This window comes from Bison bison, unplaced genomic scaffold (genome assembly GCF_000754665.1).
Source record: "Bison bison bison isolate TAMUID 2011002044 unplaced genomic scaffold, Bison_UMD1.0 scf7180017864107, whole genome shotgun sequence".
NCBI lineage: Eukaryota > Metazoa > Chordata > Mammalia > Artiodactyla > Bovidae > Bison > Bison bison.
Window position 1 is genome coordinate 630,119 of NW_011494679.1, and position 25,100 is coordinate 655,218.

The 25,100-nt window shown below is 37.1% G+C and overlaps 1 protein-coding gene across 2 annotated transcripts in view; it reads left to right on the forward strand.

Moving 5' to 3' along the window:
- Positions 1-25,100, forward strand: part of DYNC2H1 (dynein, cytoplasmic 2, heavy chain 1) — a 394,047-nt gene that overhangs the window by 204,446 nt on the left and 164,501 nt on the right. Inside the window, exons 71-77 of one of the 2 annotated variants that reach the window (XM_010838873.1) lie at positions 1,326-1,391; positions 3,150-3,200; positions 3,979-4,056; positions 5,909-6,040; positions 7,394-7,466; positions 21,631-21,791; positions 24,881-25,006. In XM_010838873.1, coding sequence (XP_010837175.1) covers positions 1,326-1,391; positions 3,150-3,200; positions 3,979-4,056; positions 5,909-6,040; positions 7,394-7,466; positions 21,631-21,791; positions 24,881-25,006 — 687 coding nt within the window. The remainder of the gene's footprint in view (positions 1-1,325; positions 1,392-3,149; positions 3,201-3,978; positions 4,057-5,908; positions 6,041-7,393; positions 7,467-21,630; positions 21,792-24,880; positions 25,007-25,100) is intronic. The other variant, XM_010838872.1, reaches the window with a different exon arrangement.

Genomic DNA, 25,100 nt, shown 5'->3' on the forward strand with positions numbered 1-25,100 from the left:
GCCTCCTGAGAAATTTGTATGCAGGTCAGGAAGCAACAGTTAGAACTGGACATGGAACAACAGACTGGTTCCAAATAGGAAAAGGAGTTCGTCAAGGCTGTATATTGTCACCCTGTTTATTTAACTTATATGCAGAGTACATCATGAGAAACGCTGGTTTGGAAGAAACACGAGCTGGAATCAAGATTGCCGGGAGAAATATCAATAACCTCAGATATGCAGATGACACCACCCTTATGGCAGAAAGTGAAGAGGAACTCAAAAGCCTCTTGATGAAAGGGAAAGAGGAGAGTGAAAAAATTGGCTTAAAGCTCAACATTCAGAAAACGAAGATCATGGCATCCGGTCCCATTACTTCATGGGAAATAGATGGGGAAACAGTGGAAACAGTGTCAGACTTTATTTTTCTGGGCTCCAAAATCACTGCAGATGGTGACTGCAGCCATGAAATTAAAAGAAGCTACTCCTTGGAAGGAAAGTTATTACCAACCTAGATAGCATGTTGAAAAGCAAAGACATTAGTTTGCCAACAAAGGTTCGTCTAGTCAAGGCTATGGTTTTTCCTGTGGTCATGTATGGATGTGAGAGTTGGACTGTGAAGAAGGCTGAGCGCCAAAGAATTGATGCTTTTGAACTGTGGTGTTGGAGAAGACTCTTGAGAGTCCCTTGGACTGCAAGGAGATCCAACCAGTCCGTTCTGAAGGAGATCAGCCCTAGGATTTCTTTGGAAGGAATGATGCTAAAGCTGAAACTCCAGTACTTTGGCCACCTCATGCGAAGTGTTGACTCATTGGAAAAGACTCTGATGCTGGGAGGGATTGGGGGCAAGAGGAGAAGGGGACGACAGAGGATGAGATGGCTGGATGGCATCACTGACTCGATGGACGTGAGTCTGGTGAACTCCAGGAGTTGGTGATGGACAGGGAGGCCTGGCATGCTGCGATTCATGGTGTCGCAAAGAGTCGGACACAACTGAGCAACTGATCTGATCTGAATGCAAGAGGTTGGTCTGGTTAATAATGTCTAATCTAACCTCACAGTTGTATTTCATCTAGTTAAATCGTTTTTGTTGTTGTTGTTGTTTTAATGAGATGTATACACTGATTATTCCTTAGCACTGCTTCTAAATATTTGGTCTCTATACTTCCACTGCCAACTTAGAAGCATTGTCCTATGTAGATGCCATCTGAATAGTCATTTTTATATTGATAAAAGTAAATTATTAGATGATAGAGTATAGAATTTATGAGCCATAATTTAAGGACTATGCTTTTCCAAAAACAGACATTTAGAAAAAGCAAAATAATATCTGTTATTCTTTTCAGGCTGATCAGTTGATGTTCGCTTTGCATTTCATTAGAGGCATGCATCCTGAACTTTTTCAAGAAAATGTAAGTGGAAGAAAAGGAGGAAAATATTATGAGTTGCATGGAAATTTGGTAACAGGTGGACTTTTGGTTAGATTAGAAATTGCTTAAGGCTGGAAATTCCATATCAACCTATTCATTTTTTACTTAGTTAGAAATTTAGTGTATGAAGCTGATTTCCAGTTCTACTCTCCTGTGGTTGAGCCAGATATTCTGAAGGAATGATAAGGCAGCGAAAGAACTCTTAAGTTGCCATACTACCAAGATTTTTCTGAACACAAGTGTACTTTTCCAGGACACCAGAAGAATCAGCCTTCTTATTTTCCTCATCTAAGCAGTGGGGCTGATAAATATAAAAATATGAAGCTATACGAGTATACCAGTACATTATTTATTTACATTGGCATGCTTAGAATCAGCACGTGAAACAAGAGTGGGTCGTTCTCAGAAACCACCTTCTTGAATCTGAAGATTTATATTAATCTTCTAATGTATAATTTATCTTCTTTTGTTTATGTCTTCATTTCTGGTCTGCCATATAACCTCCTCTCAGACTTGAAAGAAATGGCCTTTAAGATAGGGCTAAGTTCCATCTCTGATTTACTTCTAATGTTAAAAAATTTTTGTAAGTGATTTTCCTCATTATTCTGGCATTTTCATTAAAGTGGGCTTGCAGTAGCCAGAGCGGCAGGGAATAGTATACGGACAGTGCACTCTGACCTGGTGACCTGGTAACCTTTAACAGTATGATCAGACTTGAACTACGCTCTTGGTTCTGCTTATTTGAATACATGCCATTCCATATGACTGTTCTCTCTCTATTTCTTTCTAACTCCAAATACTCTGGTTGACTTGTATAAATTTCTCCTGATTTTAATTTGGCTACTTTTATTTATACCATTTACTTTGATGCATTTCCCTCTTCCTGTATACTTTTCATCATGATCAATAAGCTCTGTTGTATGAGACTTAGTTTTTCCTCTTGAAGTATAAATAAATTATCATTGGGAAAAGAACACTTTTCCTTGACTCACATAAAATAGTAGTAATAATTTTCATTTTACTTATTTGTGACTGTATAACTCCAGTAGGAAGAGTGAGTGGAGGTAGTATGTTGCTTTGGTACTTTTTCCGTATTGCACTCAAATTTTATTATTCTTATGCTGGCCAATGTGTAACAAATAAAATGGTAGTGCCCATAATTATCTGATCGGATAACCCAGAGTGAAGACATAGGTTTTCAAAGAGCTCTGGATTCTGTAACAACTTGATCAATTTTGATTCCATGAGTTAATTAGGAAAAAAAAAGTAGCAATGGCCATCTTCTCCCTATACGTTGGAAAAGATAAATTAATGGTGGGACTTTTCTCTATTTTTCCCAGTATACACAATTTTTAAACTTCTGATGCATCTTACTTCTTATATATTAGTGAAGAATGGCATGTAATAGGACAAATTAAAGATAATGACAAATGCTAATTATATAGACATTTTAATTTTTAGATGTTAAGACTCACATGTGTTTAATGTGTTTATATTTTTTCTTATAATTATTCTAATAGATTTCATTTTAATGTTGGTATGGTACCAATATAACGTTTTATATTGGTAAGGTACATAAACTCATAATATATGAGGAATTGGGAAGATATGAAAGGAGTTTTTTCCTCCATGTATTTTAGAAAGCTAAATTGTAAGCTGTCTTATGGGGAAATTTAAAAAGATTTGTTAAATGGTTAGAATATTTATCCTTTGTGTGTTTCTCATATTTTTGTTAAATAGGAATGGGATACATTTACAGGTGTGGTTGTTGGAGACATGTTGCGGAAAGTTGTAAGTTGGAGTAATTAAAATTATTATTTCATTCTTAGGGAAAGTAATTCTGGTTTTGACTTCATGAAATATAATTTGCTTCAGAGTAGTTTTAAGTTACTGTTGAAATTATATTTTAATTAGAGGAATATGTCCTTCCCTCTATTGCCCTAATATAAAATGGACTGATATATTTTTTTTGTCCTTGAGGGCATATTTTTTTTTGAGAATATTTAATTAAACATAAAAAATTAATATGGTTTCTTTTTTCAGTATATGTATTTTGTAACTCTAAGAAAATCAAATCTTGTAGTATAGCTAGGAAAATTTTCTTAAATAAGTGAAATTAAGAATTACTTCACTTATCTTTTGAAACTTTATTCAAATTAACTTTTTTCCAGTAATTTTCTACCTCGATAGGTAATGGATAAAATTATTCTTCAAAGCAGCCTATCCAAACTGTAATGCAAAACCTAGATTATGTTGGAAATGCAAGATATAATTAAAATAATGCAGTTTTATAGTAATTTCATATTACATTTGAGTTTTTCTGAAGTTTTACAAAGGAATAAGCATTATGAAAATAAATGTTACATTTTTCTAAATCGTTATCTATACCTTATGTAGAATTTTACCATATTGATTTGTAAAATAGATACAAATAAAAAATACATAGAATGAAGTTCTTCTTAAAAACCAAAAAGTGTTCATAAAATTAGCTGGTCAGTTTAACAAAAATTTTTTAAAGTCTGAATTTTACCAAATGTACCAAGGGAAGTAATTGCTCTAATTTAAAAAGGACTCTCAGCAAAGAATACGTGATCAACTTCCATCTTGGATAGATCAGGAAAGAAGCTGGGCAGTGGCAACATTAAAGGTATTCCTTTCTTACTTTGAAGGATATTTAATTTTTTAATAGTTGCATTATTTCTGTTTATATTTTTATGTTCTACCACTTCATACTTGGTGTTGATATTTCTGTGAAAATAACGTAAAATCTGTGGGTAAGAGAATATTCAAGAATTATTCTGATTAACACTGTGATGAATAATTAATTAATTGAATCTATCATTCACTGTATAACATATTGAATCTCCACATGGTCAAGATTCTGTGCTATATACCTGTAGGGAATAGAAAGATAAGTAAATGAAATGTCCTCTAATATGATATGTGGATACCTTATTAATAGAGTAATTTAGGATCAGTAATAGAATGCAGTATGATACTTATGTTGAAAAGGTTTCAAAATCAAATTATCTCTCTCACTTCTATTCACCTTTTAATATCTTTTGCACTCAACTGTTCACCTATGGTAAGAAACATATTTTTTTAAACAACTTTACTAGAATGCAAAAAATCAATAATTATAATTATATTTATAATTATAATTATAAAAATTACAAAAAATCAATAATTATAAAAAATAGAATTTGAAGAATTATAAAAAATAGAATTATAAAAAGAATTTCTGGATTATTGGGCAGGACCTGTGAAATATTTCATGTGCTCCTAATGGAAAATTAATATTAATCTTTATGGTACAGTTAAAATTGTCTGAACAATTGATCTACTGAGATGTTATTCTTGGCGAAAAACCTTAACTGTATTAACCTATAAAAGTATAGTTATTTTTTTTCACATACTAATTTCTTGTTAAGTAAAGAAATGCAAAACATTGAGGAAAGGCAGCTTTCCTTTTCAGAGAATGTTTATAATATATATTAATGTTTTATTATCATTTTAGTTTATAAAACATTTTCAAATGAACTGTTATCACACAAATCTTAAAAGGGAGATATTAACTTTCTTTTTATGGATAAGAAATGAGAATCTATGCAGTGAATTGCTAAATGCTTGAACCTGAATTTTCACTTAAATTTCATACATATTTTTGAGGACTTGTTACATGCCAGGCATCATATTAAATGCTTCAGATGTATTATCTTTATTATCACGATAACATATTCAAGAGGTCATAATTATGCTTGCTTTTGAGAAGGGCAGGCTGAGGTGTAGACAAGTTAAATAATTTACCCAAGATCAAATAGCTGGGAAGTTTTGAAATTGTGATTTTAATTTGAGCATTCTGATACCACAGTCCATGCCTTTGATATATGTTTTCCAAATATAGTGGGATTTTTCCCACTCTTTTTTCCCCTTTCTTCTTTCCCCTCCCCACCTTCTTATGTTCGAGGTATTATGCAGAATTTAAAAATGGATCTTCTCGTTATATATTTTCAACATTGTTACCCATTTCACAGATGAAGTAGCTAAGGCATAAAATGATATAGTCACTTATGGTCACTTAGAAAATAAAGAGTTGAAGTTGTAACTAGGCATATTTTTACACTCTAAAATGGAACTCTTATTGTGGCAGTGTTTAAAGTTTGTACTTGGTTTTAGTGAAAGTATTCTTTTCTCCACAAGGTGGAGATAGGTACACATGTTTTTACATAGAGAAAAGATTTGTTAATGTACAAGAATTGATGTCGTATTACTTTAGAAATACTTGCTTTTAATTCTGGATTAGGTACATGCACCATACTATTTCTGACTTAGACATGATTGAATAAGCCAACATGAGTTAGAAAACATAATATCTATCAGGAATTTCCACTTACTGTTTTTTAGTATGCATGTGTGTGTATGTATTTAGTATGTATGTTTGTATGTCTGTATTTATATTTGTTTGTTGCTCACTATATATTTTTATTTTTATTTTTTAGATTGCTCTTCCCAGTCTTTATCAGACCCTGTGCTTTGAAGATGTAGCTTTGTGGCGTACCTATTATCATAATTCAATGTGTGAGCAAGAGTTTCCATCTAGTCTTATAAAGAAAGTTTCTTTATTTCAGCAGGTAAATTATCTAAATGCATACAAGTATTAAATGTTTCTCTTGTTGTTCAGAAGCCATTTAAATGAAAGCTTTGCCCTAAGGTGTCACTTAACCTTGGGGTGTACGTGGGCAAGGGCTCTCTGGTCTTGCCACCCTATCCAGACGGGGAGATCCCAGACAGTGTTTCTGGGCAGTGTGTTTCCCACCAAGCTTTTATTACTCCCCCTGCCTCCGACCCAAGGAGGATCTTGGAATAGAGTATCCGTATAGAAAGTGATTAAGGTATTTATTGTTCAGGTTCTTCACACATTTCCCAGGGTTCTGTCTAACGAAAAAAAAGACATTATGCTAAGGAACAGGGAGCTTGTGTCCCTGTTGGCTAGACCAAACCTTAGCCTTGGAGAGGACAGGGGAGTTGATGCTCCAGGAGATGACCCTTCCGTTTATGTGTGCGCGTATCCTCAGCACTGAGTCAGGTCCAACTCTTTGCGGCTCCATGGATGGCAGCCCGCCAGTCTCTTCTGTTTACTGGTTTCTCCAGGCAAGAATACCAGAGTGGGTTGCAATTTCCTTTTCCAGGGGATCTTCCGGACCTGGGATCAAACCCTCATCTCCTACATTTCCTGCATCGGCAGGCGGGTTCTTTATCACTCTGCCCTTTCTCTTCACTATGCTGCTGGTTTTGGTTCTGTCCCCTTTGTTTTCTCCTTTTGAAGTTCTGTTTCATCAGGTGTGTTTAAGAAAAATAAAAAAAAGAAAGAAAAACTTCATTTGAAAACCTAAGCATCTAGAACTAGACATGATTCAGCATAAAATAGGTGATTTGAAAAATTTAGGAGTTTTCTGTCTCTGCGCTGCCGTCACCAGGAATGCCTCAGCTACAGACTCTTATTTTCACTTGTCATTGGGCCCTTTGTTAGCTTCTGAAGACAGCTAGCACTATGACCAGTACATGCTGATGTTTACCTTTGATAATAGATCTGAGGGCTTCCCAGGTGGCTAAGCGATAACGAACCTGCCTGCCAGGCAGAAGATGCGGTTTCGATTCCTGGGTTGGGAAGATCCCTTGGAGAAGGAAATGGCACTCTGGTGTTCTTGCCTGGGAAATCCCATGGACAGAGGAGCCTGGTGGGCTACAATCCAAGAGGCAGCGAGAGTTGGACACGACTTAGAGACTAAATAACAGCAATAGATCTGATGGATTTTAGTAATATTTTGTCTATTAAAGAAATGTATTTTTATATACCTATTATGACAGTTATAGGCATAGGAAATATTGTGATAAGCATTTTTTAAATTAATTAGCATCATTCTTCAATTATAGTTGTTGTGGGAACTTTATTGTTTAAAAATACTCTGCACTTATATTTTAAGGTTCTTGTGGTACAGACTCTCAGACCAGACAGACTGCAAAGTGCCATGGCCCTATTTGCATGTAAAACTCTGGGTAAGTACACTTCTTTCCTAGACCTAGACCACTGGCCTGAATTATTTGTTTTTTTTTTTAATTAATTTTTATTGGAGTATAGTTGATATACTGTATTGCATTAGTTTCTGCTGTACAATAAAGTGAACCAGTTATACATATATCCACTTTTTAAAAAATTGTTTTCCTTATGATCCTTATGATCCAGCAATCCCACTGCTGGGCATACACACTGAGGAAACCAGAAGGGAAAGAGACACGTGTACCCCAATGTTCATCGCAGCACTGTTTATAATAGCCAGGACATGGAAGCAACCTAGATGCCCATCAGCAGATGAATGGATAAGAAAGCCGTGGTACATATACACAATGGAGTATTACTCAGCCATTAAAAAGAATACATTTGAGTCAGTTCTAATGAGGTGGATGAAACTGGAGCCTATTATACAGAGTGAAGTAAGCCAGAAAGAAAAACACCAATACAGTATACTAATGCATATATATAGAATTTAGAAAGATGGAAACAATAACCCTGTGTACGAGACAGCAAAAGAGACACTGATGTATAGAACAGTCTTATGGACTCTGTGGGAGAGGGAGAGGGTGGGGAGATTGGCATTGAAACATGTATAATATCATGTATGAAACAAGTCGCCAGTCCAGGTTTGATGCACGATACTGAATGCTTGGGGCTGGTGCACTGGGACGACCCAGAGGGATGGTATGGGGAGGGAGGAGGGAGGAGGGTTCAGGATGGGGAACACATGTATACCTGTGGCAGATCCATTTCAATATTTGGAAAAACTAATACAATATTGTAAAGTTTAAAAATAAAATTAAAAATAAAATACAACTATATAAATTGATGAACTATAAAAAAAAAAAATTGTTTTCCTGTGCAGGTCATGGCAGAGTGCTGAGTAGTTTTCCGTTCCCTACAGCAGGTCCTTATTAGTTATGTATTTTCTATGTGTAGTGTGTACATGGGCTTCCCAGGTGACACTAGTGGCAAACGACCCACCTGCCACTGCGGGAGATGCAGGAGACACTGATTTGACCCTTGGTTGGGAAGACCCACTGTAGTAGAAAGTGGCAAGCTACTCCAGTGTTCTTGCCTGGAAAACCCCTGGTGGACTATAGTCCATGGGGCTGTGAAGAGTCAGACACGACGGGAGCACATGCACAGTGTGTGTATCAGCCCCGGTCTCCCAGTTTACTCCCCCCTTCCCCCCTTTGTAACCATAATTTCTGTTTCTACACCTGTGGCTCTATTTCTGCTCAGTAAATAAGTAGATTTAAGCCATTTTTTTCTTTTTAGATTCCACATATAAGTGATACCATATAGTATTTGTCTTTCTCTGATGTCACTCAGTATGATAATCTCTAAGTTCATCCATGTTGCTGCAAATTGCATTATTTCATTTTTTTATGACTAAGTAATTATATATATATGTATCACCTCTTCTTTATCCATTCTTCTGTTGATCCACATTTAGCTTGCTTTCATGTCCTGGCTGTTGTAAATAGTGCTGCATTGAACACTGGGGTGCATATATCTTTCTGAATTTTTTTTCTGGGCATATGCCCAGCAGTGGGATTATTGGATCATACTGTGGCCCTGGTTCAGTTTTTTAAGGTATCTCCATACTGTTCTCCATAGTGGCTGTATCAATTTACACTCCCACCAAAAGTGTGGGAGGATTCCCTGTTCTACACACTCTCTGCAGCATTTATGGTTTGTAGATTTTTTGATAATGGCCATTCCGACTGGTGTGACGTGATGATACCTTATGTAGTTTTGATTTGCATTTCTCTAATATTTAGTGATGCTGAGCATCTTTCATATGATTCTTGGCCATCTGTATGTTTTCTTTGGGGCAGAAGATCCAAATTATTTGTTTTTATTTTACATTTTATTTTATGCTGACCTTAGTTTTGAAAGATTATACACTTTCCTCCTGTATCCTAGTTGTCTTATAACTCTACTTGGCTTAAAGAAATATTTGTTTGTGTTGGATATGACCATAATTAATTTTGTGTTAAATTTGACGCATAATTGACACCCTATACCTAGCTAGGATGTTTGAACTTTTAAAAATTCTTTTCTTATGGAAACACTTGAGATTTTTAGACATTCATCTATGATCAGAATTTCAAAGCAGGGCATCAGATGTATGATTTAGATAAAATTAAATATACAGATTCCATGCGTATGTGCTAAGTCACTTCAGTTATATCTGACTCTGTGACCATATGAACCTCTATCCATGGGATTTCCCAAGCAAGAATACTGGAGAGGGTTGTTGTTTCCTTCTCCAGAGGATCTTCCTGACCCAGAGATCAAACCAACATCTCCTGCAGCTCCTGCATTGGCAGGAGGGTTCTTTACCACTAGCACCACCTTAGAAGTCCCAGAGTCCTAGATAATAAAGCCTTCAAAATGAGTTATTTTTGCTGTAAAACAAAAATAATTTGTATATCTTTAGTTTGTAAACATCTGTGCAATACATATTTGTTAAGCCTTTTAATTAGTTTTAAAGGAAGCATTTAAAGTTATCACTCATTTGAAATAGCATACCATATTAACATTTGTACTAGAAAAGTTTGGAAAAACTATTTCAAAGAGAATATGAAAACAATTTTACTTGAAGCTCAGTAATCCAAGAATAATGGATTTTTGTTATTCTAAACCACAGGCGGTTTTAGAATTATGTTGGAAATATGTTGGCACAATTAAAATAGCATGCTGACAATTTTTTCTAGAAACTCTCCATTTATATTTAATATTTCCACATAATATATATGAAATATTATATATAAACTGTGTTTAATCAAAGCTTATGTATATTTCAATCAAGTAAACCTAACATATGCATGTTTTTCTCTATATTTGAATTTCTCATATAAATAAGCTAGCACAATGTTTTATGAAATTGAAAAATATACTGGGCCTTCCATGCTTAACATTGAAAAACTTCACAGTACCAAATAATCATTCTGTTTTCAATATGCAAAACTATTATATTCACATATATCACAGTATTATTTGAAAAATTATCTCTTAACTCAAAGGATTAATTTTACCCTAGTGAACTCATTCTTTCCTTAAACGTGAATGTTTATAACAATAATAATCATTGCTAATATTTTAATAGCTCTTACTCTATGCCAGGTACTAGTCATAAGTGCTGTGTAATTTAGTCTTCACAAAAACCATATGAGAGGCTATTTTTACATCCATTTAAAAATGAGGAAACAAGATCACACAACTAAATGATAGAATTCAAACCCAGCTCCAAAGTCTGTGCTCTTTAAATACTGAAGGACTCAAGATTTATTCTCAGATTAGAGAGATGTTCTTGGCAGATGCTAACATAAAAAAATTTGCCTCAACCTTAGATGAAGTTTTTCCATATGCACCTCCATTTCCACTCTTAGCAGTATCAGTTTTCCAGGGCTGCCCTCAGGACCACAAGCTGGGTGGATTAGAACAACAGACGTGTATGGTGTCATAATTCTGGAAGTTAGAAGTCTGAAATCAAGATTTTGGCAATGCCTTTGAAACCTGTAGAGGAATCCTTCCTTGCCTTTTCCCAGATCCTGGTGGTTTGCTTGCAATCTTCCGTGTTCTTTGGCGTGTAAGGGTGTATAATTTGAATATTTGTCTTCATTATCACTTGACATTTGCCCTGTGTGTTTCAGAATTCAAACAGCTGTCTTCCTATAAGGAAAGCAGTCATATTTAATTGGGAGTTCACCTTAGTCCAGTCTGAATTCGTCTGAAGTTAACTAATTATATCTTCTGAGATCCTGAGATTAGGCCTTCAGCATGTCTCTTTTTGGGGGCTACATTTCAACCCATTATGCTCACTAACCCAGTGTTTAACATAATGGCTATTTTCTGTTTTGGCAAGATGTCCTTTATCCCTGTGGGTGTACTTGCACACATGTTCACACATATGCGCGCACATATTTTTGAGGCTCCATTTAGAATGGTCACTTGTCTGGTTAGTGAAGAATATGTCAAAGTATGTCTATGGATATATTCTTTGCTTTCCTTTTGTTTAGCATGGAGAGAAAATATCCCTATTTATGCATCCCTGTTGAATGTTTATTTGCTAGGTACTTTTTACTCATATCTGATAGAGTGTTTATCCACCTAACTCTTGGTTAGAAAAAGTAGGGGTGGCCTCTGGGCCAGTTGGTTTCATGGACTCTGATAACAGCAGAAGGTTTCCTTCCTTTGCCCCGCCTTGTAGTTTCTCTCTGCACGTCTCTGCTCCTTTCTCTCTCCCTATCTTTGTCTTTTCCTTTTTCTTTCTTTTTTTTTTCTGTCTCTCTCATTCCTGCTTATGTGTTGCCCTTAATCTCATGGTTCATATATATGCTGAAGGATAAGGCTACTGATTCAGCGTGTAGTTTAAAGCTTGTAGTGAAAGAAACTTTCTTTCCCAATTTTACTGTAAAAAACTCTACAGAAGGACTCTGATTTTCTTGCTTGGGTAACATATCCACCTCTGTAGCTAATTCCAACAGTAATATCTGACACAGGATTTTTCCCCCAAAGAAGTCACAGGTAGAGTGGGGCTTACTCAGAAATGAGGGGAAGGGTTGCAGGTATAAAACAGTAGGTACCCATCATAGTCAAATTGCATATGATCTGTTGTAGCTGATTTTCATATTTAAGTAATTTGATAGTTGAGCCATTAATTTGTAAAGTACATTTTGAGAATCTGGCTGCTGTAAGAGTTATAAATCAGTTCAGTTTAGTTCAATTGCTCAGTTGTGTCTGACTCTTTGCGACCCCATGGACTGCAGCACGCCAGGCCTCCCTGTCCATCACCAACTCCCGGAGCTTACTCAAACTCATGTTCATTGAGTTGGTGATGCCATCCAACCATCTCATCCTCTGTCGTCCCCTTCTTCTCCTGCCTTCAGTCTTTCCCAGCATCAGGGTCCTTTCAAATGAGTCAGTTCTTCACATCAGGTGGCCAAAGTATTTAGAGCTTCAGTTTCAGCATCAGTCCTTCCAGTGAATATTCAGGACTGATTTCCTTTAGGATGGACTGGTTGGATCTCCTTGCAGTGCAAGGGACTCTCAAGAGTCTTCTCCAACACCACAGTTCAAAAGTATCAATTCCTCGGTGCTCAGATCTCTTTATGGTCCAACTCTCACATCCATACATGACTACTGGAAAAACCATAGCTTTGACTAGATGGACCTTTGTTGGCAAAGTAAAGTCTCTGCTTTTTAATATGCTGTCTAGGTTGGTCATAGTTTTTCTTCCAAGGAGCAAGCATGTTTTAATTTCATGGCTGCAGTCACCATCGGCAGTGATTTTCGAGCCCAACAAAATAGTCTCTCACTGTTTCCATTGCTTCCCCATCTATTTACCATGAAGTGATGCCTTGATCTTAGTTGTCCTGTCTACTTGCTGCTTTTTTCCTTTCTTTTTAAATGGTTGTCTCCTCTGTATCATTCAAATGTTAACATTTTCAGAGAGGCTTTTCTGGGTCATCTAATCAATACCAGCACATCTACCTGCTTTAATTCTTTACCCACTTCTTAACACTAACTGACATTTTCTTGCTCATTTATATACTTTCTGTCTGTTCGTGTAAGTGAAATACAGGTCTAAGTAAAATGCAATTGCAGAAAGGTTCTCAGTAGACTCTTCTTCCCTTGCCCGTTTAGTCATTGAAAATATCCTCTCTGTGCCCCACTGCACGTGACCTTTCTCACTGAATCTGTCATTTGACCCTCTGTCTGTCCTCTGGAGTACTTCTGTATTATACTATGTCATCTCTAGGTTAAATGATATTTACGTTTTAATGACATGAAGTGAAAAACCTCATAATATTCACATATTCAAATTCTTTGAAAGTTTAATATGCTTCTAAAATTATACTCTATTTCTAAACAAATATATGTACTGGTGTACGGCTGGGTGACTATTTGGTCAAGTGGTTTATTAATGCAGTTTTTATATAAAATGGTGCACTTTATTTCATGAATAAGTTTTAAAAGTTCGTACTGCTGGAAAATGACAAGCACTTATCTTTTTAATCAAATTTTAGAGATTTGATTTCTCTATAATTTCTCAAGCATCATTCATATGGAAAAATTTTTATTAAGTTTTAGCAATGCTCTTTATAATCTATAAACTTTAAAATAGTAACTTATAAAGATGCGCTTATGAAAGTAGTTTTGCTTTGAGGATTTAAGTTAGCAGAGCAATCCTTAAAACTTTCGGGCATTCTGCTTTAATGTAGGGCTTCCCAGCTTCAATATAATCCTACAAACCAAGCCTTGTATACTGGCACAATCTACTGCATTACTTTTTAAAAATAGCAGTTGCCAGATGCAGATATTCTAACTTCTGTAATTCTGATTTAATAACTATTCTGATTACAATATTATGCTGTCTGTATTGAGGTATTAAAGAGATATGTTCACAGATGATGTAAAAGTTTCTTCATCAAAAAGTCTTTTTGGGCCTTGAAACTTTTCCTTATTTTACACTTGTCTACTTCTCTTATTCACTGGCATTAGGAAATGTTTGTTCATTTCTATTGCTATGGTAATAAATTGCCACAAATTAGCAGCTTAGAGCAACCCCCATTTGTTATCTCCTAACTGTATAGGTCAGAAGTCTGGTAGGCGCTCCTGGTTTCTCTGATCCAAGTCACACAGGGTTAAATCCAGGTATTGGTCACTTGGACTCTTACTGAGAACTTCTGGGAAGAATCCATTTCCTAGCTCATTCAGCTGAATTTGCCCCATGCAGTTGGAGAGCCAAGGTTCTTTCTGTTGTTTGGAGGTTGTAGAAGCCTGTCTCAGTTTTTAGAAGCTTCTTGCGTTCTTTGATTCACTCTGTGCCCCTCCTTCCTTCTTCATAGCCAGCGGTGGAGACTGATTTCTTCTCAGCTTCACCTCTCTGACTGCCCCTCTCCCTCAGCTTCCTGCCCCTCCTTCAGGCTGCATCTCTTTGACTTTAAGCTGGAGAAAGTTTTCTGCTTTCCAAGGCTTAAATGATTAAATTGGCACCCTTGGCTAATCCAGGATAATCTTATTTTAAGATCCATAACCTTAGTTACATCTGCAAAATCCTTTGACAGGAGTACCTAGGTTAGTGTTTGAACAACTGAGGGTAGAATCCTGAATATTTTTGGAATTTTACTGCCACAAAATGTATGACATTTTTTGTTTGTTTCCTGGCTTGAGTATTATTCCATTTCTAAAGATTGTCTTCCTATTTAATTGGTTGATGTGTATTAGGCTAGATAGTGGTTGATGATTTTCCTTCTTTTTATTGATATTTATGTTACATTTTTTAGTTGTCTTTTCTCTCTATTAAAGGAAGAGTAATTTTTTTGTCTTTTAGGGAGAATGAGATGAATGAGAAAGAGTGAATCAGTTATACTTACTACTTATAATAGTTTGATATTGCTGCTTTCTTTACTCTTTACTTACTTTACTCTTTCTTTACCTGTACCTGAAAATTACAGGAGTAATTTCTTTTTTAATATCTTAATATTTTATCTCAGTAAATAAAATACAATGAAGGTTAAAGTGATTTCTTTGACTTACTTTTAGTTCCTTTTTTCTTTTGGAAGAATTTGTATATTTTAACTGTCAAGGTCAAAATATAAGATCCCAATGATTTACAGCTAGTTCTAAACTATGAAAATTCACAATGCAATGAACATTTTTGGCTCTTTACCATTACTGAATAGTTTTGAATGATTGACACTGACAGTTCAAATGCTATCATGAGTCAAAATTAATTGGGTTATTAAAACCCAATTAATAAAACTAAGTTCATATGAAATGCCATGTGGTTTTCATTGGAGTTTTATTGGGTGGAGTGGCTAACATGCAATTCCCAGTAATAAGAGTGTCACCTGTGTTATCTTAAATGGTAAAATATTTCTCATGAGTTTTTCGTCTAATTTAAAATGTTCCAGTTTTTTGACAATTCATTGTATAAAATAAATTAATGCACATATATTTATCTTTAACATTAGAAATAATAATTGCATTTATACTTGGCTCTGGATTCCAAATGGTGAGAAAAACAGATACAATTCCTGCCTTATGGAGTTTAAAGTTGTATTTGTTAAAGAAAGAAATGATAATGAGAACTATTTTCACTTTTTAAAGATAATTTCTATATTTCATGTATTTTCCAAATAAAACACATATTTCAGTCAGTACGGGCATGCGTACATGCGTGCTTTGTCACTTCGGTTGTGTTTGACTCTCTGCCACCCTGTGGACTGTAGCCCACTAGGCTCCTCTGTCCATAGGATTCTCCAGGCAAGAAACCTGGCGTGGGTTGCCATGCCCGCCTGCAGAGGATCTTCCTGACCCAGGGTTTGAACTCTTGTCTCTTATGTCTACCTGTATTGGCAGGCAAATTCTTTACGCCTAGTGCCACCTGGGAAGCCCCCTACAGGCATACCTTGTTCTATTGCACTTGGGCTTCCCAGATGGTGCTACTGTTAAAGAACCCACCTGCCAGTGCGGGAGATGTCAGAAACTTGGGTTCAATCCCTGGGTAGGGAAAATCCCCCGAAGGAGGGTGCGGCAGCCCACTCCAGTATTCTTCCCTGGAGCCTGGTGGGCTACAGTCCATAGGGTCACAAAGAGTCAGACACAACTGAAGCCACTGAGCGTGCATGCATGCAAATACTATAGTTTTTACAAGTTGAAGGTTGTGGCAGTCTTGTGTCAAGCAAGTTTTTTGGCACCATTTTTCAAACAACATTTGTTCCACTTGTGTCTCTGTGTTACATTTTAGTAACTCTCACAATATTTCAAGCTTCATTATTCTTTGGTATAGTAATCTGTGGTCAGTGATTTTTTGCTGTTAGTCTTATAATTATTTTTGAAGTGCCAAATAACTCTCACACGAGCCGTTGAACTTAAGTGATAACTGTCGTGTGTTCTGACTGCTCTGATGCCTGGCTCTCTCCTGATTTTCCCCCCTCTCCTCTGGCCTCCCTGTTCCCCGAGACAACAAATTTAAATTAGTTCAGTTAATAACACTAAAACGGCCTCAAGGCAAAGGGTCACACGTCTCTCCTTAAGCTTAGTGAGGAAGTCATGTCCAAAGCTGAGACAGGCTGAAAGCTAGGTTTCTTGTGCCAAATGGTTAGCCAAGTTGTGATTACAGAGGAACAGGTCTTGAAGGAAATTAAAAGTGCTCCTCCAACTCACAGACTTGGAGAACGAACTCATGGTTGCCGGAGGAATGGCTAATTAGGGACTTTGGTGTTGCCATGTGCAGATGCTGTGTATAAGATGAGTCACCAGCAGAGACATACTGTACAGCACGTGCAGCTCTGCCCACTGTCACGTGGCAGACTGGATGGCGTAGGGGCTTGGGGGCGAATGATGTGTGTGTGTGTGACTGAGTCCCTTCACTGTTCACTGGAAATTGTCACAGTACGGCTAGTCAGCGATACCCCAATACCAAGGAAGAGGTTTTTAAAAAGTGCTACTCCAGTGGACACGTGGTTGATAAGAAAGTGAGACAGTCTTATTACTGATATGGAGGGAGTTTTAAAGGTCTTTATAGACCAGATCAGCCACAACATTCTCTTAAACTGAAACCTAAACAGGAGAGGGCTTCTCTGGTGGCTCATGAGTCAAGTACCCATCTGCCAGTGCAGGAGACTTGAGTTCAGTCTCTGGGTCGGGAAGGAAATGCAGCCCACTCCAGTATTCCTGTCTGGGAAATCCCAGGGACAGCCTGGCTGACTGTACTCCGTGGGGTCACAGTGAGTCCCACACAACTTGGTGACTAAACAGCAACAATCTGAAGAGACACCCTAACTCTCTTCAATTCCGTGAAGGCCGAGAGAGATGAGGATGATGCAGGAGAACAGTGTGAAGCTAGCAGAGAACGGTTAATGAACTTTAAGTAAAGAGGCTAACCTTAGAACACAAATGTGCAGAGTACAGCAGCAAATGCTGATTTAGAAACTGCAGTAAATTACCCATCTGGATACAGAGTTCCAAAGAACAGCAAGGAGAGAGAAGAAAGCCTTCCTCAATGATCAGTGCTAAGAAATAGAGGAAGACAACAGAATGAGAAAGACCAGAGATCACTTCAAGAAAATTAGACATACCAAAGGAACTTTTCATGCAAAGATGGGCACAATAAAGGACAAAAACCGTATGGCCCTAACAGAAGCAGAAGATATTAAGGAGAGGTGGCAAGAATAAACAGAAGAACTATCCAAAAAAGATCTTGATGACCCAGATAACCACAATGGTCTGATCAGTCACCTAAAGCCAGACATCCTGGTATGCAAAGTCAAGTGGGCCTTAGGAAGCATCACTATGAACAAAGGTAGTGGAGGTGATGGAATTCCAGCTGAGCTATTTCAAATCCTGGAAGATGATGCTGTGAAAGTGCTGCACTCAATATGCCAGCAAATTTGGAAAACTCCGCAGTGGCCCCAGGACTGGAAGACGTCAGTTTTCATTCCAACCCCAAAGAAAGGCAATGGCAAAGAATGTTCGAACTACCGCACAATTGCACTCATCTCACACGCTAGTAAAGTAATGCTCAAAATTCTCCAAGTCAGGCTTCAACAGTATGTGAACCGAGAACTTCCAGATATTCAAGCTGGATTTAGAAAAGGCACAGGACCCAGAGATCAGATTGCCAACATCCGTTGGTATAGAAAAAGCAAGAGAAATCCAGACAAACATCTACTTTTGCTTTATTGACTATGCTAAAGCCTTTGACTGTGTGGATCACAGCAAACTGTGGAAAATTCTTACAGAGATAAGGATACAGACCACTTTACCTACCTCCTGAGAAATCTGTATGCAAGTCAAGAAGCAACAGTTAGAACCGGACATGGAACAATGGACTGATACCAAATTGGTGAAGGAGTACATCAAGGCTGTATACTGTCACTCTGCTTGTTGAACTTATATGCAGAGTACATCATGTGAAATGCTGGGCTGGAAGAAGCACAAGCTGGAATCAAGATTGCTGGGAGAAATATCAGTAACCTCACATATGCAGATGACAGCACCCTTATGGCAGAAAGTGAAGAAGAACTGAAGAGACTCTTGAAGAAAGTGAAAGAGGAGAGTGAAAAAGCTGACTTAAAAGTCAGCATTCAAAAGATGGAGATCATGGCATCTGGTCCTATGGCTTCATGGCAAGTAGATGGAGAAATAATGGAAACAGTGAGGGACCATGTTTTCTTGGACTCCAAAAAACTGCAAATGGTGACTGCAGCCATGAAATTAAAAAAGACTCTTGCTCCTTGGGAAAAAAGCCATGACCAACCTAGACAGCATATTAAAAAGCAGAGACATTACTTTGCCAACAAAGGTCCATCTAGTCAAAGCTGTGGTTTTTCCAGTAGTCATGTATGGATGTGAGAGTTGGGACTATAAAGAAAGCTGAGCACCGAGGAATTGATGCTTTTGAACTGTGGTGTTGGAGAAGACTCTTGAGAGTCCCTTGGACTGCAAGGAGATCCAACCAGTCCATCCTTAAGGAAATCAGTCCTGAATATTCATTGGAAGGACTGATGCTGAAGCTGAAACTCCAATACTTTGGCCACCTGATGCAAAGAACTGACTGATTGGAAAAGACCCTGATACTGGGAAAGACTGAAGGCGGGAGCAGAAGGAGATGGCAGAGGATGAGATGGTTGAATGGCATTACCGACTGAATGGACGTGAGTTTCAGTAAACTCCAGGAGTTGGTGATGGACACGGAAGCCTGGCACGCTGTGGTTCATGGGGTTGCAAAGAGTTGGACACGGCTGAGCAACTGAACTGAACTGACTGAATTCATTTATTCTGGCTGCGTTGGGTCCTCACTGCTGTGTGAGGGCTTTCTCTAGTTGCAGTGAGTGGGGACCGCTCTTCATCGCGGTGCGTGGTTTTGTTGCGGAGCTCTGGCTCCAGGCCCACGGGCTTCAGTAGTTGTGGTGTATGGGCTTAGTTGCCCTGAGGCGTGTGTTATCTTCCCAAACCATGTATTGAACCCCTTTCCCCTGCACTGGCAGGTGGATTCTTATCCACTGTACCATCAAGGAAGTTGCAGAAAGCAACTTGAAATGGATTGAGAGCATCCTAGGATGCTCTCTTCAAACAGTGCTAATTTGTCTTTAAGTAAATTTTCTTTTACTTCACCATTTTTGTAACTTCTGTTATATCACTCTGTGGTATAACACTACTGTTTTTTTAAAATAATTTATTGCTCCCAGGTTTTAAAACTAAAATTAACAGCTAAAATGAAAATTCTTTTGCATATGTCTACATTCATATTCTGAATAATTTTGTAACTTAAGTGTAACTTAAATTTCTGAGTCAAAGTCAGTGTGCATTTTAAAGACTTTTGATGCATTTTATCATATCACGATACACTTGGTTGGCCTAGAGTGCTAATGAGAGTTTATGAATAAGTAAAGGAATATTTGAATAGATAAAAATGCTTATTACATTGCTACAAGTATAAGAATTCTTTTCTGTTAGGAAGTATGAGTGTTACCAATTTAAGTTTAGTTAAAAGCAAAATTCATAAAATATACCTCTAGAAGTAATTGACCCATTTTTAGGGTAAATTTCACCTAGTATGAGGAATATTTATGCCTTTGAGAATCCTTTCTTAATATTATTGGTTGCTGTTGTGAAGACTGGAGGGGAGTAGTTCAGGTGTGAAATTTGTTTTTTCAAGATGGTCATCTAGAAATGCCTGTTTTAGCCCATTTTTGTGGCATCAAATTCGTATTTTAAAGTGATCATTAAAGAAGTCCTTAAGAATATCTCTTCTTGCTCTATTTAGGATTTCTGAGGTGCAATATTATCTATTCCTTTCTATAGTAGAAGGTACAAGGAAGCCTTCCTTTCTCTGTACTCATTCTATTACATTCTAATCCTGTGTTTTTAAACTCTGTGTCATAGTCTTTTTAGCTCAGTTCAGACATGTATATTTTTTATTTTTATTTAAAGTTGGTCATCTTTAGCTTGGTTTTTACTAAATACAGTAATGGAAACGTTAAAATTTTAGCAGAAATCGTATGTGTATGGGACTTTATATTTTTTGAAGAGCTTCAGAATAGAAAAAAGAACAGATGAATTATCTTGAATACAGTTAGTTAGCAACTGGGTGGTCTTTGGGAAGGCATTCAGTTTCCTTGAGTATGCTTAGTATAGAGTAGATGATGAATAAATGGGATCTGTTTTTATTTTGTATCGTATTTTACCTCCAAATGACCTATGAATTGTTATATCCCTGTTTTACAATTGAGGAAATCAAGGCATAATACATTTTAGTGATTTGCATAGCGTCTCTTAGCTAATGAGCATAAACTGAAATCTATATGTTTCTGTCTCCAGACTAAGCAACTTTTTCTTCCCTCTTAATGCATGGACATAAAAAATAATTTTTTTTATCCTTTATCATGACGGTGATATTGTTTACCAGATCTTGTGGAAATCTGATTCCCCAAATCTGTGGCACAGAGTAGGCACTCAGTTATCATATAAATGAATGAAAACCTGTATGGAAAGATTGTTGGGTTCAGTCTTCTCTTATAGGGAGAGAATTATATATTAACACAATGCTGATTGTGTGCTTCTTCATCTGTTGAATGTGGTAATTAGAGTTCCTACTCCTTAGCATCGTTATTCGGAGAAGGCAATGGCACCCCACTCTAGTACTCTTGCCTGGAAAATCCCATGGATGGAGGAGCTTGGTGGGCTGCTGTCCATGGGGTCTCTAAGGGTTGGACACGACTGAGCGACTTTGCTTTCAACTTTTTACTTTCATGCATTGGAGAAGGAAATGGCAACCCACTCCAGTGTTCTTGCCTGGAGAATCCCAGGGATGGGGGAGCCTGGTGGGCTACTGTCTATGGGGTCGCACAGAGTTGGACATGACTGAATTGACTTAGCAGCAGCAGCAGCGTTGTTATTAGGATTAGATGATATCATAGATATTGAGCATTGAGATAAATGCCTGACACTTTAAGCATTCAGTAAATGTTCTTACTAGTCCGTGAATGATTTTAGAGTAAAAAAACTTTAATATGTATGGGATTGTAGTTCACCTAGTTATTCTGTTTCATGTAATTAGTCTTAATAGACTTCTTGTGGTTCACAGTGCTTTTTTTTTTTTAATGCATTTAATATATCTTTTAGGACTAAAAGAGCTGTCCCCACCTCCTCTAAATCTCAAACGTTTGTACAAAGAGACGCTAGAAATTGAACCCATCTTGATAATCATTTCCCCGGGTGCTGATCCTTCTCAGGAACTCCAAGAGCTTGCAAATGCTGAGAGAAGTGGGGAGTGTTATCACCAGGTCAGTGCACATTACTCTGCTGTTTCTGTTCCAGCTATTGATCTTCCTGCTGTGTGTGTGTGTGTGTGTCTTTGTGTGTGCTTTCAGTGGATCAGTTGTGTCCTCCTCTTTGTGGCTACAAACCCCATGGAGTGTAGCCTGCCAGGCTCCTCTGTCCATGGAATTTTCCAGACAAGAATACTGGAATACTTGACTGTATTAGTAAAACAGTTTTTTGTTTATATGGTAGGGCAACTAATGTCCCTGAAAACTGTCCACATTCTGATCTCCAGAACCCATGAATTTGTTATTTTACATGGAAGAAAGAACTTTGCAAATATAATTAAGTTAAGCATTTTGAGATGGAGAGGTTATCTGAGATTATTCGGTTGAGCCTAATATAATCATAAAGGTGCTTTTAAGGAGGTAGAAGAGGCAGAATGAAGGTGGAAGAGGCAGATGTGATGAGGCATAGGTCAAAGAGGTGAGGAGATGCTATGCTGCTGGCTTTGAAGACGGTAGAAGGGGCCACAAGCAAAGCAATGTAGAAGGTAGAAAAGATAACAGGAGTCTCTTCTACAGCCCCTAGAAAGAACAGCCCTGTAGTATCACCTTAGAGCAATAGATTAGTGGGATTCTTAACTCCACAAGTCCGATAAGATAATAAACTTGCCTAATATAATGTCTTTTTGTCCTGAGCTAAATTTCTGAGTTTTAGTTTATTCAGATTAGCACCTTTTTTCAGTTCAGTTTGCATACACATTTTAAAGTGTATTAATTTACCCTCAATTTTTGACATCAAAATATAAATCTTTTTCATTGGGAAAATAATTAATAATGATTAACAAAGCAAACTACTTTAAAAGAAACCAAAAATTGAAAAGAGAGAATGTTATGAGAAATGTTAAGTAGAAAATAGCAAAATAGCAGAGAGTTTGGCTTAGTTTCACTTAGGCGTTGCACTAACTCTAGGGAGTTTCCTTCAATCCTGGTTATAGTGTATTCATACATCAGGACAGCATTGAGTTGTCAGTGAGATGTCTTGGGGAAAGGGAGCTCTGTTCTACAGGCTGTATCTCTTAGCTCTGAGTTTGGCACTTACACTCATTGTAAGTTTAACTATGTAAATTTCTAGAGTTTTGTGTTGCACAATTTTTTAATACTGTAAAACCTTTAAATACAGATATAGATATTCATAAATCTGTTACTTTAAAAGTTTTGTTCTTATGCTGAATATATATGCTAAGAATAATAATATATTGTTAATGTAAAAAACAATTTTTATTTCAAGAAACTCTGATGTGTCTTACTTTTTTATGTAAGGGGGTTACATAACCCCCTTTTTATGTATGGGGGTTAACCATCTTCCTGACAGTTTCCTGTTGTGCTTCTTAAATGTTTTTTCTTATAGTAAATGTTTTTTCTTCTAAGATTTCATGAACCTTTAAGCTGTTCTCACACAGTTTATGCCTTATAGAAGATTTCGAGTTCCTGTTTTTAGCTACCATTTCAGTTCAGCAACATTTTTTTTTTTTCCCTCTGATTTTCTTGTACATGCCTTCCATTTGGGGATTTTTGTATTTTAATAATGGCAAACTAATATGTGCCTCTAAATATTTCAACCAGTGTTTGTTTTATCCCTTCTATTTGCTTAGTTCTGGGTTAGATCTTGAAAATTAAAAAGAAATATATATTAGTATTTATTACATGGTTTGTTACCTGCCTAAGACACATGGTTCCCACTAAGACTTTATAGTCTAATTGAGAAACAAAATCAATACTTAAGAAAGTCATCTAAGAAACAATGAAAGGCTGTCTTGTATTCTTTATGAAAAGAGAAATCACTGTGGTTTGAAGTAATCTGTAACAATTCTCTTCAAAGTGTTTTGACCACGTACTCAATAAAATATTTGAGCTAGGGCTCTCAATACAGGTATATATGTCATATATACAAAGACAGACACAGCTGTACTGATACATAAATATTACATAAATTATCCGTAAAAAAACATATCGAGGAGTTTAAACGTGTAACCATTTAGATTCTTGACTAAAACTTTTTATAGAATCTTAGACTTAGTGCTAGTCGCTCAGTCGTGTCCACCTCTGTGACCCCTTGTGCTGGAGCAGCCAGGACCCTCTGTCCATGGATTTTCCAGGCAAGGATGCTGGCGTGGGTTGCCCTTTCCTCCTCCAGGGGCCTTCCCGACCCAGGGATGAACCCGGGCCTCGTGCACTGCAGGCAGGTTCTTTACTGCCTGAGCCGCCAGGTGGTCACCTGACCATTCAGATACAGACGTCTTATACGCTGAAGCCATTTTCTGGGGTCTTTGGCTTCTGCTTGGAAGTTTCTGTTTTATAACGTGACCTGTCATACTGCGTCAGTATACTATGTGCAGATAGATGATAGGGATCAGAAGTGCTGGAGTGGAAGTCCAGTGAGATCAGGTTCGCCTTTCCCCTTCCTCTCCCCTCTCCTCTTTTTCTCCCCACTCCCTCTCATGTTCTCTCTCTCCCCCCTCTTTTTGCCTCCTCTCTCTAAAAATGAATAGAAAAACAGAGGGTAGAGTCTTGAGACCCAACAACATATTAGGATTTTCTAGATGATGAAGGGCTTGGAAAATTACACAGTTCAATAGACCAAGTAGCTTGAGAGCCAAATATATGCAACGTTAGAGAAAGTTTTTTTAAAAGAGAAAATAAATTCAAAGAAGTGGTATTGTTAATGTTTAATCCCTCAAGCAGTTCAAGAACAGTCATAAAAAATTATTTATTTTTAAAGGCCCATGTTTCAGAGAAAGAAGTGCAGGAAATAGTGAGATGAGGAACAAAAACACTGTTGAATAATTCTTTATTCTGTAACTTGAAAACTTGTAATGATAATATCTCTACTAAACAGAAGAATATTATAAATCTGCCATTGATGTAAGGACAAAGGCAAGACAATTGTAAACAGCAACAGAGTCCGATATTTCTTAGTAAAAATTCAGAAGCCTTATTACAGTACTTGAGTTAGTTCAGTAGGTATGGCAGGATAATTGAAAGTCTTATGTGACAACATGTTATCAGAATTTTTTTTTTTAGTTTTTTAATTTGTTTTTGTTTTGCAGATTGCCATGGGTCAAGGTCAAGCTGATTTAGCGGTTCAAATGCTGAAAGAATGTGCCCGCAGTGGAGACTGGCTCTGTTTGAAGAACTTACATCTTGTGGTATCTTGGCTGCCAGTTCTGGAAAAGGTAGATTCAGATCAATGTGGCACAGATAATATCTCACATACTAAATTCAGTAGTCTCCAAGGAACAACAGGATTAAGATATGTTGTGTATTATT